The 15,641-nt window shown below is 37.8% G+C and overlaps 1 protein-coding gene across 3 annotated transcripts in view; it reads left to right on the plus strand.

Annotated features, from left to right (window-relative positions):
- The window catches only part of RELN (reelin), a 501,731-nt gene that overhangs the window by 223,338 nt on the left and 262,752 nt on the right, over nt 1–15,641 (plus strand). For all 3 annotated transcript variants that reach the window (XM_059170891.1, XM_059170889.1, XM_059170890.1), the window contains exons 5-6: nt 9,436–9,468; nt 12,163–12,241. In XM_059170891.1, the coding sequence (XP_059026874.1) occupies nt 9,436–9,468; nt 12,163–12,241 (112 nt within the window). The remainder of the gene's footprint in view (nt 1–9,435; nt 9,469–12,162; nt 12,242–15,641) is intronic.

Here is a 15,641-nt window from a genome sequence, read left to right on the forward strand (position 1 = left end):
CTCGATCCCAGGACCCTGAGATCATGACCTGAGTCAAAGGCAGACGCTTAACCGACTGAGCCACCCAGCATCCCTGATCTTCCACTTCCATCAACAAAGCTCAACTGCTCCTCTCTTGCCAGTGTCATAAGATGAATTGTGACAGGCTGTGAGGTGCTCTAGATAGTTGGAGATAATAGGGAAAAGGTATTTAGCAAAGTGAAAGGTAGTGTTCACAGAGTAACTCTGAGCCAAGCCACAGACAGATATTTAACATCAGTTGTGTTTAAATGTTTGGAAAGGGATTGATAAGTAGTTATTTGCATAATATGGTGAAGGTCAGATTAACCAACTCACTGTAATTGAAAAATAATACACTATTTAAAATCTCCACACACACACAGACCCACAAATGAAGAGATTCCTTAGGAAAGAACCTGTAATTCTTGTGATTCTAGAACCAACGCCAACACCCAGATGCGTGAACATATATGGCCTAAGTATTTTTTCCATTTACTCAACAAAGTATCAGTACACATTTTTTTTCTACTTGATTTTAAACAAATCAATGGTAACCTTGTTTAAAGAAACCAAGAAACATGTTTTTCTTTGAAAATTTTGCTACAGAACTTACGTGTTTTCATGTTAGGCCTATTCAGTCTCTGTGATAGGAATTGCTTGTTTTGATGTGAATTGGTTCCCTTTCTTTACAAGTGTGTCACATAATAATCATTCACCTTCACTCTCTCTGGCACAACTGTCTTTATAAAATCTGCATTAGTACAGATTTCATTGTACTCATTGTATTCATTCAAGGCAGTTCCAGTCTTGTTCTTAAAACAGCTCATGAAGATTAGCAAACCATTTCAAGAATAGCACAGCTGAATAAAAAGAAAGCTCTACAAGGAATTTTTTTTTTCAAGCGTATCTTAAAGTACCTTCTAAAAACAGTGATTCAGGGGCGCCTGGGTGGCTCATTTGGTTAAGCGACTGCCTTCGGCTCAGGTCATGACCCTGGAGTCCTGGTATCGAGTCCCACATCAGGCTCCCTGCTTGGCAGGAAGTCTGCTTCTCCTTTTGACCTCTTCCCTCTCATGCTCTCTTTCTCTCTCATTCTCTCTCTCTCAAATAAATAAATATTTTAAGAAGATAAAAACAGTGATTCAGGTTTCTTATATTTTCAACTATATTAGCTTAGCAATTAAAAAATCCCCTCTTATCAAATATGGAGATTCCTCAAAAAATTAAAAATAGAACTACAATATGATCCAGTAATACCACTACTGAGTATTTACCAAAAAATATGAAAACATCAATTCAGAAAGATACATGCACCCCTATGTTTACTGCAGCATTACTTAGGATAGCCAAATTATGGAAGCAACCCAAGTGTTCATCAATAGATGAATGGATTAAGACTATGTGATATTCTTTATTACAGTGGAATATTGGAATAGAATGGGATAGAGTATTACTCAGCCATAAAAAAGAATGAAATCTTCCTGTTGGCAACAACATGAATAGATCTTGAGAGAATAATGCTAAGTTCTAGTCAGAATTAGTCAGAAATTAAGTCAGAAAAAGACAAATACCATGATTTCACTCTTATGTGGAATTTAAGAAACAAAACAAATGAACAAAGGAAAAAAGATAACAAAAATCAGACTCTTGGCTATAGAAAATGAACTGGGGGTTACCAGATGGGAAGTTGATGGGGGATGGGTGAAATAGTTGAAGGGGATTAAGAGTACACTCACCATGATCAACACCAAGGAATGTATGGAATTGCTGAAAAACTGTATTTTACATCTGAAATTAATATAACACTGAATGCTAACTCTACTGCAGTTGAATTTTTAAAATATTTTTTAGAAAATTCACTCCTGTCCTCTTTACATGGTCTATAAAATCTTAGTAAAATTACACATCTAATCTTCAGGTCATTTAATAATACCCTAACCTCTAAGAAAACATTTGGCTAAACAAAACCTAGATTATCACTGAACCATTTAATTATTGATCTAAAGCTTTGTATTCTACCAACATGAATAATCTGGGTGGGTCCTGCTGGAAAATTTGTAGTACAAGTAATTTTTAAGTTATATTTAAGTGGCACTATCACAAACATCAACAGAAATCTGGAAAAATTAAGTGTGTATTTATGAATGACTTTGAGACTCTTTAGAACATTTATTACCTATTTAGTATGAAAAGATTGTATTATGCATAAAACTCTAAAAATTTCCTGTTATTTTTTCTTGTTTAACTGCTCTTGGGAGATATTTGACTAATGAAATTTCATAGATCCACATTTATTAATGCTTTCCTGGTGATATTGCTACCAAATTGCATTGATAATTAAAACATTTTAAAAGTGTTCAGCTTTTTTCAACTAAAAACAAGTCATAGTATGCCATACCTTCATTCTTAATCCTTTTCAGGAAATAGACTTTTGAAAAAACATTGGAGGTTTTAGTGAAATTTGATCATGATTCTTATATTTTATTGACTTATTTTTACTCTTCTTTAAAGCAAAGTAGAGAGTTCATTTTTAACTAGCCTGTTTAGCATGTAATATTTTATCTGTGGTTTTGACTAAGTTGATTCATTTTAATGACATTTGGCATACTCTTGATGTTATCACAATATCACTATATAACTTAAGCACAATTTCCATTTCAGTCCAATTATCTGAATCTGATCAAACTTTACAGAGGACATAGTTTCTATAATCTTTTTGAAAATACTTTATTTATTGATTTGTTTGAGAGAGAAAGAGTGAGCAGGAGGGAGTGGAAAAGGCTCCAAATCAGACTCCATGCTGAACACAGGGTTTGATCCCATGACCACGAGGCCATGACCCGAGCCAAAATCAGGAGTCAGATGCCCAACCGACTGAGCCACCCAGGTGCCCCTTATGTAATTTTCATAAATCTAAATGACATTAAGTCTGTGGCTAAAGATTATAGAGATGTATGATCATTTTGAATGACATCAGCTTCACTAAAACATAAACTCATTTTCACCTTTATCCTCTGGTTAACACAGTGTTGTCATCTTGTGTAGGATTAATAACAAGTTAGTAGATACTCAGAATTTTAAGTTGGGTTTATTTATCCATGGCCAATACTCATGGATCTCTGTGGAATGATCCATAAACTCCAACTGTAAGAAATGGCATCCCATGATCATTGTACTTTGATTCTAAAACGTCATTCAAAGCTTGGCCTTTAACCCTTGCATTGTTTATAGTTTATAAATTATTGTTAGAAACCTCCTTATTGAGTGGAATTGCCCCCACATTTATGGGAAGATAAATGATTTAGTAAGTAATCACATGTTGGTATAAACTAAAGTGACCTTTTGGTATTTTTCTCAGAAGTGAATTTTTTTGTAGTAGAGGATGTGCAACTACTCATTTTTGTGACTCTAGGACTATCCAAATTTGTTAACAGCTTTGAGTTAAGGTAGTAAGTGAGTTCCCACAACTTAAAGTTCTGTCCAGGCTTGATGTCTCATGGGATTCACCAGTGAAGCTAAATCAGGACCCTATTATGAAGGGTCCCTTCAATGATACCTTTGAGTACAAAGGCTTTCCAGCTGTCTTCCTCTGTCTCTAATTCATTTTTAGCAGGACCTCTACCCTCAGTGCTTCCTCCCCTCTACATATCTGGTCAATTGTCTGACCTGGTGTTCTTCTCCTGATGGAGAGACACACCTGGGAAGAACTGGGATGTCTTTTACACTTTTGTTAAAGATGTGTCCTACCCTGTTTTCTCCAAAGCCAAAGCCTGCTTCTTTAGGAATATTTTTACTCTCTCTCAGAACAAAACTTCCCATTCTAAGCCATTTGACAACTTGATGTGATAGCTAGAGCTGGTCATGCAATTTCAGGTGAGAGGAGCTGGGATATTAGACCAAGGTGGGTGTGGTGGGGTGGGGGCAGTCAGTCTAAGGTCCTTGGAGAGGCAGAGAAGCAGTAACAGACCAACAAAAAGTTGAGATAAAAAATTCAAGCAATTGATAAAGATGAGTCAGAACTAGTTCAATGGCAAGGGAGCAGGAAAGTACATGTGGTATATGTAGCTGGAGATGTGGTGTACCAGGCAAGCACTTGGAAGGTTGACAGATTATACGGTTTGCATGTTATATTTAATAAAGGAAAGAGCAAAGGCCTTAATGCCAGATTTACATAATTCATCCATGTTACTAATATGAGGCAAAGCAGGTACTGTCCCAGTAGAAGTGTAATAAATAATGTTAAACTACATTATTCTTCCTCAGGCTACTTATTCTAATTTTTCTTTGGTACATTTACCCCAATAAATGTGGGGAAAAAAGGTTGAACTTCCTATAAGCTCAGAAATTTTTTATACTTTATAAAACTAGACTGATAAAATAACTTATTGAGAGATGGTTAAAATAAGCTTCCCAGGCCCAGTACTTGACTAGATTTTGGACTGTGTTTACACCATATGTGGATGAATATTTTTCAAGGAAATTATTTCTGATTAAATAATGTTTCATTATCTTGGTGGATTTTGTTTAAAATACTGAATTGAGTTTTTCCTAACTAGTGATTTAAATTTGTTAAATTGCCATAGAGTCTGTTTAAATTCAGCTGGATATTTATTGGGGGTTTAAACTACCCAGATGGTTATATTAATAAAGGAATTTTTCACAATGTCATGAATACATTTGGGCTTTTCTCCCCCATAGGTTTGGATATTCAATTATTAATTTTCCAAAATTTCATAAAATACATTTTAATTAAGAAGTAGTGGGGTGCCGGGGGGCTCAGTCACCTAGGTGTTTGACTCTTGATTTCTGGCTCAGGTCACGATCCCAGGGTTGTGAGACTGCGCCCTGTTGGGCTCCATGCTCCATGCTTGAGGTTCTCTCTCTCCTTCTCCCTCTTCTCTCCCCACCACACACACACACACGCACGCACGGAAGTAGCTCTCAGTTTAATTTAGTATTTATTGAGAACCAATTAGCAGCTTAGGCGGGTGTCTTGGGTGGGCATATTTTCTGCCTTTGAGGAGCTATTTTTTTTCTTGGGAGAAAAGATACATAATTAAGACAGAGAATAGTTCTGCACACTATAAAAATAAGGGCTGGATTGTATGATTCAGACCAATTGTTCTTAAATCTGCCTTTCTGTCAGAATCAGCAGGAAAGGTTTTTAAAAATACAAAATCTGGAGACAGTCTTTGAGACATTGGTCTACTGTCTTCCTGGTGTTGGCCTCACTGAAATAAATACCTTTCTTGTTCCACACCACATACACACACACACACACACACACACACACACACCAGAAACAAAAAAACAAAGACAAGTCTAAACCTCCACTCCCAGAGATTCTGACTCAGTGGGTCTTTTCTAATTGGCCCTGCCCTGATGATAACGTTATAGGTTATTCAGTGTAAGATGCCTCGTGCCAGAATAATGTAGGAGAGGTAGCTATTACTATGGATAGACTTCTTAAAGTAGGTTAAACATTTTATAACTTATTTTTTATTGGGCTCAAGCCTTAATCACCAGTCATATAAAGTCAAGTAGGTTCTGTGTCTCTGCAGATATTTTGTTGTACTTATCTAACTATGGTACGGACCAGTAAGTATTTTTAATTGATAATTGCTATAAATTTTACCTTTTTTTCCCAGGTCTTTTTGAGGTTACATATTTTATAGATACCAGTGTTATTTCTTCCCTCTTCAGAATTTATTCTGTGAACACAGAGTACCCCTTTTGTAAAATAGCTGATATTAGGGTACCTGGGTGACTCAGTCTGTTAAGCATCTGCCTTCAGCTCTGGTCATAATCCTGGAGTCTGGGGTCAAATTCTGTAGGGAGCCTGCTTCTCCCCATGCCTCTGCCTCTCTCTCTCTCTGTCTTTCTGGAATAAATAAAATCTTTTTTAAAAGTAGCTGATGTTAGGCATAGTGAACAACTGTCACAGCTTAAGAAACAAAGCAAACAACAACAACAAAATTTCTTTGGTCCTCATTCCTCATTAGGTATTAAAATTTCATCTCTTGCTTTGCAGTGAACTTTCTTGAAAGAACAGTCTGCATTATAGTTACAAGTGTGACCTCTGAAGCCTAATTCCGTGGGTTCATCTCTAGACTCTGCTTGGCTGTGCCTTGCTAAGAGCGTAGTCTCAATAGATAGCATCTTTATTAGGATTATCTTACTTTGATTCAACCCTCCTCTCTTAAAACTTTCTTTTCCTTATTTCTGTAATGAAACCTAGTCTTTCTCAGTCTCCTATACTAGCTCCTCTTCTTCTGCCAATCCCTTAAATGGGTGTTTACCTCTTCATTTCACATCTGTTTTTATGCCAATTCTCTCTGGGTGACACAGTCTTCTTCTGTGTCTCCACTTCCTGTGCTGTAATGATTCCCGGATGATACCCAGCACGGATCTCCCTCCTAGCTCCTGTTCAGCACTGTCCTGTTGAAGTATACTGCAAGCCACATATAAAATCTTCAATATTCTAGTAGCCACATTTAAAAAACAAAAATAAATAGATGAAGTTTAAAAACCTATTTTATTTAACAGGGAATATATAAAATAGTAAACATTTCAATATAATATAGTCAATATAAAATTATTAATGAGAAAATTTTCATAATTTTTTGTACAAAGTATTCCAAATATGGTATGAATTTTACACCTAGAGTACATCTTACATATTGGAATATTTTGTATTGAGATTCTGTAAAATTTAGAGTTAAAAATTAGATTCACATACCCAGTTGTTCCATATCTACTTACAGGTTTTCCAATAACTGAACCAAACAGCAAAAAATTATTTTCCTTTGGGGTGCCTGGGTGGCTCAGTGGGTCAAAGCCTCTGCTTTCAGCTTGGGTGATGGGATCAAGCCCTACATCAGGCTTTTTGCTCAGCATGGAGCCTGCTTCCTCCTCTCTCTGCCTGCCTCTCTGCCTGCTTGTGATCTCTGTCCGTCAAATAAATAAATAAAATCTTTAAAAAATTATTTTTCTTGGAGCGCCTGGGTGGCTCAGTGGGTTAAGCTTCTGCCTTCGGCCCAGGTCATGATCCCAGGGTCCTGGGATCGAGCCCCACGTCGGGCTCTCTCCTTGGCGGGGAGCCTGCTTCTCCCTCTCTCTCTCTACCTGCCTCTCTGCCTACTTGTGACCTCTCTGTCTCTCTCTGTCAAATAAACAAATAAAATCTTTAAAAAAAAATTATTTTTCCTTAATACTCATATCCACCTTGACAAAATGAGTACATATTTTTAGAAGAGATGACTTAACTTTAATATGAAGGCCTATCAGTTTCAAAACTATATTTGACCAAGTAAATCTATTTACTCTTATGTCAACCTAGCATTAGATATTACCTAAATCAAAAACCTACTCCAAGATTATCACATCAACACATTTTAAAATATTTTTGGAGTCTTTTTGCAGACAATTAAAAAATGCTGTCAATTGCAGTTAAAATCTTCTGCTTATTGATTCATGTTAAGGCAATGTATAAAATCATTGTTTATTTGTATTTTAGAGATTTTACTTTCAGTATGAGTTCTCCTACTTTTCCAACCACTTTGCAAATAAACTCTTGCCTTTCTTGAAGCTCCAAATTCAGCTCATTCGTTTGCACCGTGATACTGGTCAGGCAACATACATCATTGTGCCATGTTTTTGTCATTGATTATTAGTTAATGAGCAGTTATTCCTCTTGTTTCAAGAACACATCAAATTAGAGTTAGCAGTTCAGTCAATCTTCATAAAACTCTTCTGTGATGTAACCAATAAGCGTTAGCACAAAACACGAGATCATTCCATTTTTCTTCCGGTTGTATCCATGACACTTACCATAGAGTCTGTTTCAAAAAACCAAACACAGGCATTTTCAATATGTATAATATATTGGTATGAAGCAATAAGACAAAGATCAGCCTATAGTTTTAAAACTCTGTTAAGTCTGGATTTTTCAGCTAACATAGCTGAAGTACTCCATCATTGTGTGATAGAAACTAATTTTTTTCATATCTGACTGAAATTCTTCCTAAACTGATGTAAGAGATTTAAAAATGTTTGTGTCGTAAGTTCTAATTTTTAGATAGTGAATTGCCAACATTTCTTCATAGACTCAGTAGTTCTTTGAGAAAAAAAAAAATAACCAAAGTATTAATTGGGCCGTGTCCCTTATTTGCAAAGCGTCTTTTCTTAAAATGAATATATTTAACACCCACTCCTTTGCTCATAAGTGCTCAGAAAATCATCAGGCTCGCATGGTTAAGTCCAAATTCCCCAGCATTCACTTCTATGGTCTTGTCCCCTGCATCTTCCCAGTATCACCTTTTTTACTCTTTCCTCTTAAACTTTCATCCAGTCACACTGAAATTGTTGAGGTTCCCCTCAAAGCCATTCTCTCTCTCTCTCTCTCTGAAGACTTATTTGTTGTTGAGAGGGAAAAAGCAATGTGGGGGCAGTGAGGAGGGGAGGGAGAGAGAAATTCAAGTAGACACCCTGCTGAACACAAGAGCCCAAGTTCAGAGGAACCATGATATCATGACCCGAGCCCAAACCAAGAGTCGGACACAACAAACTGCACCACCCAGGCGACGCTCTCTTTTGCTTCTCTATGCCATTTCCTTTTATTCCAGAAAGAAGCCCCTCTCTGTTCCCCTTACTACCACCTCTCTTCCTTCTGCTCATCTTCCAAAACTCAGCAGAGGGGAAGCCTGGGTAGCTCAGTTGGTTGATCGTCTGCCTTCCACTCAGGTTATGATCACAGAGCTCGAGTTCCGAGTAGTGCTCCCCATTCAGGGGGGAGTCTGCTTCTCTCTCTGGCTCTGGCTCTGGCTCAAAAAAAGAAATAAAACTATTAAAAAAAAATCCTTCAGCAGAGAAATCATCTTCTCAGGAAAACGTCTTCTGACAACCCTCTTCTCTTCAGTCTGGAATTAGTATGCCTTCCTTGTCGTCTATTGCCCCCAGCCTCCTCCAGACACACTGCCATAGCCCTTACTACACTACACTCTAGCTACCAGATGGGAAGCTCTTTTGAGAGCAGAGGGGGTCTTTTATCTATTTCCCTAACACCCAGAACAGCCCCGACAGATACTGGATGCTCGGAAAGAGTTTTGGCATATCCATTAAATTAACTATCACATCGCATTGATACTGTGTTTTTCAAGGGATACCTGACTGAGCTTATGTAATAAACAACTATCCTGAGCGTAAGGGGTGCTACTCTTCAGTGTAGGAGTAATGCATTACTTTTAAATGGAATAAAGAGTGAGTTGGATGCTTTACTTATAGGCCTTTATTGACATTTTTTTCTTACTCCTCTCAAAAAGTTTCAACCATTTAATTTGTATAGTATGGCCTAAGTTTTGTCATTGTATTTGATTATTACTAGATTTTGCTTTCATTGCTAATCAATCATCTTTCCCTTTTTCTCTCTTGGTCCAGCTCCAACAGAAGCCACGATGCACCCACATCTAGGTAAGTGGTCAGACCCTGAGGTCACTAATGTTGGTACTAGATATGCATGTTTCACTCCTCTATGTGGCCAGATGATACAGAGGTAAGGAAACTTCCTGCCCTCTCTGATTTTCTCTGATCGTTCACTGGCATCAGTCTTGGGTTCAGATTATGCTTGAAACGGGACCTCACCATGGCAGCGGTCATGCTGCCCAGCTGGGGCTAATGGAGGGACTTTTGAACCTGTTAGTACGTTCAGCCTCGGGATCCTATTGACTGTGACCTTTTCATCCTATATTCTATGCTAAATGTTCCCCAGAGCTCCTGCCCATCACAAATAGGAGACTTGGGCATAGTGGTCAGGAGGGTGTGGAGGGATGGAGATCATTTCAGACTTCAGATACCGGTTCAGGCCAGTGCTGGGTTGCAAAAAGAGAAGGAGTTTGGTCATTTCTTTTAAAATTCAAATGAGGCTGTTTAAATAGCTGTAAGCTTTATTTTAAGGCACCACGTGAAGTTCCCATCTCTCATTTTTCTCATGTTCTTTGCCTACGGCCGTGCGAGGCAATGTTATATAGCAGTTAAGGGGATAGTTTCTGGAGCTGCTACCTCGGCTCATCTCACCTTCCCACTTGCTAGCCACGTACACGAAGTAAGTTACTTAGCCTTTCTAGGCCTCAGTTTCCTCATCTGTAGAGTGGAAGTCATAATAATACCTACCTCCTAGGGTTATCCTGAGGCTGAAATGAATTCCTTTGTGTAAAGTGCGCAATGACATAACAGTGTTTGGAAAGCAGTGAACACGTGAACAAGAACCATTGAGGCTTACCCACACCTTTGTCAAACATTCTCTAGAAAACAAGTGATCTCTAAGAGTTAAGAGTTTCTCATCTGTGTTGGTGAAGATTTATTTTAAAAGCCATTTCCTACGCTACATATGTCATAAGAATGAAGAATAAGTCATCCCAGCTGGCTCCCGCCTTTTCCGATGTCTCTCGCGCTGGGACTTGGAGATGGGTCAGTTATTTGGCTCTCGGGCTTTTCCTTTCAACATACAAACCCAATTAATTTATTTTTCTCTTTGGAGAATCTGCCTCGAGAAGCTTGACTTTCATGTAATACTACGACTTGGGGCCCTTCTTCTTTGGCAGACGAATGCCAGCGCTTAGAAGCCTGCCTTCTGGCAGCCCAGGCAGGCTGGTGACCCGCCGTGGCCCAGCCCAGTCTCGGCCAGCTTAGGTGTCCGGGAGAGCTGGACCCTGCAGGCAATTCAGGCCCCGCATCCGAAGGCTCAGAGGAATCATTAAATCACTCCCATGCACAGAACACATCACAGCATTCTCTCCAGCGGAAATCCATAGTCTCCCTGTTGTCCTGCCTAAGGCTTCGAGTCTGAGCAGCCATTGCTCTGAATACGTGCTGATTCGCTGATTGCTCAGACGTCGTTATGGGCTCACCTGCTGGCGTACCTGGAATCAAGAGAGCGAGGGTGGCCATGGGTGGCCGTGTCACCAAAGAGAATCTGGAAGTATGCTTCCTGATAGTCGGAGGTTACTTTAATTACCCAGTGAGTTAACAAATTATTTTCAAGTGAGCCCCCCCAAAATAATATATATATAATAAAATATATATGATAAAAATATATTTTATAAAATATAAATAAAAATATAAAATTGATAATAAAATTTTTTGTTACTTTTTTTGGTTAATCATATCCTATGATTTTAATTTCTTCCAAAAAGTGTGTTTAAACTCGTTCAAACAAAATTATACAAGCCTGGAGAATTTATATTAGCCAAAACAACTTCCCAAGCAGATCATGGGAATTGGATGAGAGAGGGTTTTTAAGCACTAAATTCATTTTTTACAACTTGAATAGAGCTAGTGGTAGTTTCTCACACAGTCTTAAAAATGAGGTATGACTTTTTTTTTTTTAACTTGTCCGCCTTCTATTCAGTGGAAAAAGCACATATTCTACATTTTCTGAAGATAGTTTTTACCCTTAGAATGGCTCCAGTTGTTCTAAAGCTGGAAAATGGGTACTTAATACCAGTTCAAGTGTAACGATGGCATGCTTTAAACTGTGGTTGGTTCCCTGGTATTCCTTCTGACTTTTAACATGACTTTACTTGGGACTTTCATGGACTCATGTAGATCATTTCTCCAATGCAGCTCTGGGGGAAGAAATGTTAACAATTTGCAACACATTAAATTAAAAAATGAGTGACTATAGAGAATGAGAGAAAACAAGTCAGGGCCAGAGGGATAGTAGGAAATAGAAGAGGAAATGGGTAAAATACCAAACATATTAGCCAAGTGAACAGCCAGAATGTTCCATCTCCTTCTGCACTGTAAAGTGAGTTAACACTGAATCTTTTCTGAGCATATAGAGCTACCAGAGGCAAGTCTTGCTTGATCTCTCTTTGTAGGTTAGTACTGACCTTGGCCTTCTTCCCTCGTCTAGTGGGTGACAATTTGGTAGAATTTCTCTTTGGGAACTCTGGTTTCCAGACTTCTGTGTGTCTAAACTGCAGAGCCTTTACCCTTTTCCCTTCATAGTTTAGGGGCAAAACAAATATCATCAACCACTCATTTAAAATTCAGCTTTAATTTAAAATATTGTTATTCCTTGTAAAGGCAGAATATTGACCCTTTCAAGTAGCTGAATCTATTGTTTAGTGTAATTTTTTTCTAAGTATTTTATTTTTCTTTTAGCTGAAGTACATAGTGACAGCATTATCCTACGAGATGACTTTGACTCCTACCGCCAACTAGAGTTGAATCCAAATATATGGTAAGTTACAGGAATGTGTCTCACTTCAGTGAGTTTTTTCAATGCCAAGAAAACATGATGCTGACTGCTTCCTTCGAGCAGTTCATAACATTAAGTTGCATGTTAGCAAAAAGGGATCAGTAAGAGTTGTGAGTTGTTCAACTAGGAAGCAGAGCTGTGTAGACTGCATGGTGTCTATTTCATGACTTCTTTAAGAGCTGAGTGTAGGTGCCACCTCAAAGCCATGTGTATGGTTAGATTTTTTTTTTCAGTTGTACAAGTTCTTTATGTAGAAAAAATTATGCTTTAGTGTGTCTAACAATTGTGTTTATGCTGAGCGAAAGAAGGGAAGTGGTATGTCTGAAATGACAGGTGATTTGAGTCATACAAATAACTTCTAAGTTTTTTGACCACCTCATTCTTTATACTCCATTGTCTCCTTCGAAGGCAGCTTAGATGTAACTCTGTGGGACAAAGAAATAATGAACCAAAATCATTCATTAAAAACTTGTTGAATACGTAAATGGATGCATGAATTTGTTGGCAATTTGTTGTACTTTTGCTGACTAGAGAAATAGGTCTGTCAACCTAGAGCTATAATCAATCTGTGTAATTTCTGGGAATGTCTGAATGTGGATTTTCTATGACACTAAATGTTTTTGTATACACAATCAAAATAAATTTGAAGCTCTAATGTGAACTTTCGAGTTACAGCCAAAATCCAAAGAAAGAAAGTGAAAAATACTGATTCAAATTGTATATGCGATGCTATTGCAACATCATTTACAATAGACAAGATATGGAAGTAACCTAAATGTCTATTGATTGGTGAATGGATAAGGAAGGGGTGTGTGTGTGTGTGTGTGTGTGAGAGAGAGAGAGAGAGAGAGACAGTGAGTGATGGAATATTACACAGCCACAACAAAGGATGAGATCTGGTCATTTGCAACAACCTGGATGGACCTAGAAGGTATTATGCTAATGGAAATAAGTCAGACTGAGAAAGATAAATACTATATGATTTCACATATATGTGGAATCTCAGAAACAAAACAAATGAACAAACAAATCATAAACAAAAATCAGAATCAAACCTATAAATACGGAGAACACTGATGGGTGCCAGAGGGAAGGGGGGATGGGCAAAATGGTGGAGGAGAGTGGGAGATACAGGCTTCTAGCTACGGAATGGGAATAAAATTCCTTCTAGCATAGGGAATATAGTCAGTGATATTGTGGTAGCATTGTATGGTGACAGGTGGTAGCTAGCTATGCTTGAGCTATGCGCGAATATATAGAAGCTGAATCACTATGTTGTGCACCTGAAATGAATATAACATTATGTGTCTACTATACTCAAATTTAAAAATTTAAAAAAGACTAGAATTCCATCCTCAAATGTCAGCACGTAATATTCATGTCTGTATTTCTTTATTTTTACTGTTCAACAAATATTAAGCAATAATCTTTTTATTGATACAATAAATTTAGAAGACATATACTTCCTCTTCCCAAGTAGCTTACAGTTTAGTAGAAGATATACTAAGAACATATTTTTAAAAACCATATGATCCAGGATAGAAATTCTTTAAGTATAATAGAGGGGTACAAATAGCATAGGTACTGTAGTTCCAAAAAAAGAGAAAGATGACTCTGGTGGGATTTTCTTGGAGAAAGTAACCCTTGACCTGAGCATTGAAGATGATATATAGAGAGGGCTTGTGCTTCAATACTAGATGGAGGAATGTCTTCTGTCCTTTTTTTTCTTCTTCTGTCTTCTAGAATGATCTAGGTACTATATAATAAAAATCAGACTGGACAGAGTCATAAAGTCTCATAATTTATCTGCCATTTAAGAAATAATTTATCAATAAAATTTCACTTCCCTGTGAACATATCCTAAATATAAGTTTCTTAAAATAAATTGAAAATCTTTATTAAGAAAAGGCCAGTGAAACTTTCTAAGCACTGCTTGTACCCAGGAAAAGTTCTTCCTCTCCCTGACATTTGGGTTTTTTATATTCCATTAATATAGATGTTATCAGATAATTTGTTTCTTTCAAGGCAAGTTCATTTCTGTCAAGCTAATTCATTGTCTTCACCAAATTTTCTTGACAGATACAAAATGTGACTTTTATGTGGTTCAAATTCTTTTGTTTTTGAAATCAATAAAACATGATTGATTTTGCTTCACCCATTTTCATAACTAATCTGATATATGCTTCCTTGACCGAAGTTATGGATTTTGTGTCCCCTTCACTTAAGCTATGGTTTATCCCACTTAAAAAAAAAATTGTTAACTTTAAAAAGCCACGTACTTCTGTTTTCTATCAAATATACTTAGAGTAATTTTACTTTAACCCTTACTGCTCACAATCTCCTTCACGTAGTCCCTTTAAAAAGTCCCTTTAAAAAACAAAACAAAACAAAACAAAACAAAACAAACAAAAACACTCCCCCCTATGAACCTCTCATCATTTGAGAGACGACTTTGTTGAGCAAAAAGGTGGCAGAGGTTTTGATGTCAGGCGTGTCTCCTCTGATTCTTGAGCTCGCCATGGGCCAGCTGGGTACCTTGAGAAAAGTGACAAGGCTCCTTTACCACACTGAGCCTGTTTCCTGGTCAGTAAAAGTGAGATAAATACGGTTTTTACAGCTTCATTCTAGTTTGATGAGACCTTTGGCTGCAAAGGTCTGGCGTCAAGCCTGGTCTCGCAGGTGCTCAGAACATGTTGTTCCTTCCCCTCTTCGCTTCTCTCTCTCTTCTCTCTTCTCTCTTTCCCTCTTTCTCTTTCTTTCTCCCTTACCTGCTCTGCTCTCTTCCCCTGCTTTCCTTCCTCTCTCCTTTTCTCGCTCCTTCTCTTTGTTTCTTCCTTTCTTCCTCCTGTGCTGATTTGTGCAATGTTCTCCTTGCCTCCTCTAAGCCCACATGAGACCCCAAGTCATTATTAGCTTAAAAATTGTCAGGGTGCCTGGGTGGCTCAGTCGGTTAAGCTGCCGCCTTTGGCTTAGGTCATGATCCCAGGGTCCTGGGATTGAGCCCCACGTCTGGCTCTCTGCTTAGCAGGGAGCCTGCTTCTCTTTCTCCGTCTGCCTGCTGCTCCCCTGGCTGTGCTCGCGCTCTCTCTCTCTCTCTCTCTCTCTCTGAAAAATAAATAAAAATCTTTAAAAAAAATTTCTCAACCAATTTATTTAAATGAGTCCTCAAGTCTTCCCTCACTACATTTGGATGAAAAACAGACATCAGAGTAAATGCATCTGTATTATATAACATATGGTCATATGTTTGTGAAAATAGAGTAGAATCACAGAGAAGGAGAAAAAAGATGATAGGCACTGTCTCAGAATCCTTAAAAATAGATGTAAACTCCCTAAAGTCAGAAACCAGCAGCCAATAAAATCAGACATCCCAGTCAAATTT

Source organism: Mustela lutreola, chromosome 4 (assembly GCF_030435805.1).
Source record: "Mustela lutreola isolate mMusLut2 chromosome 4, mMusLut2.pri, whole genome shotgun sequence".
In the NCBI taxonomy this organism is placed as follows: Eukaryota; Metazoa; Chordata; class Mammalia; order Carnivora; family Mustelidae; genus Mustela; species Mustela lutreola.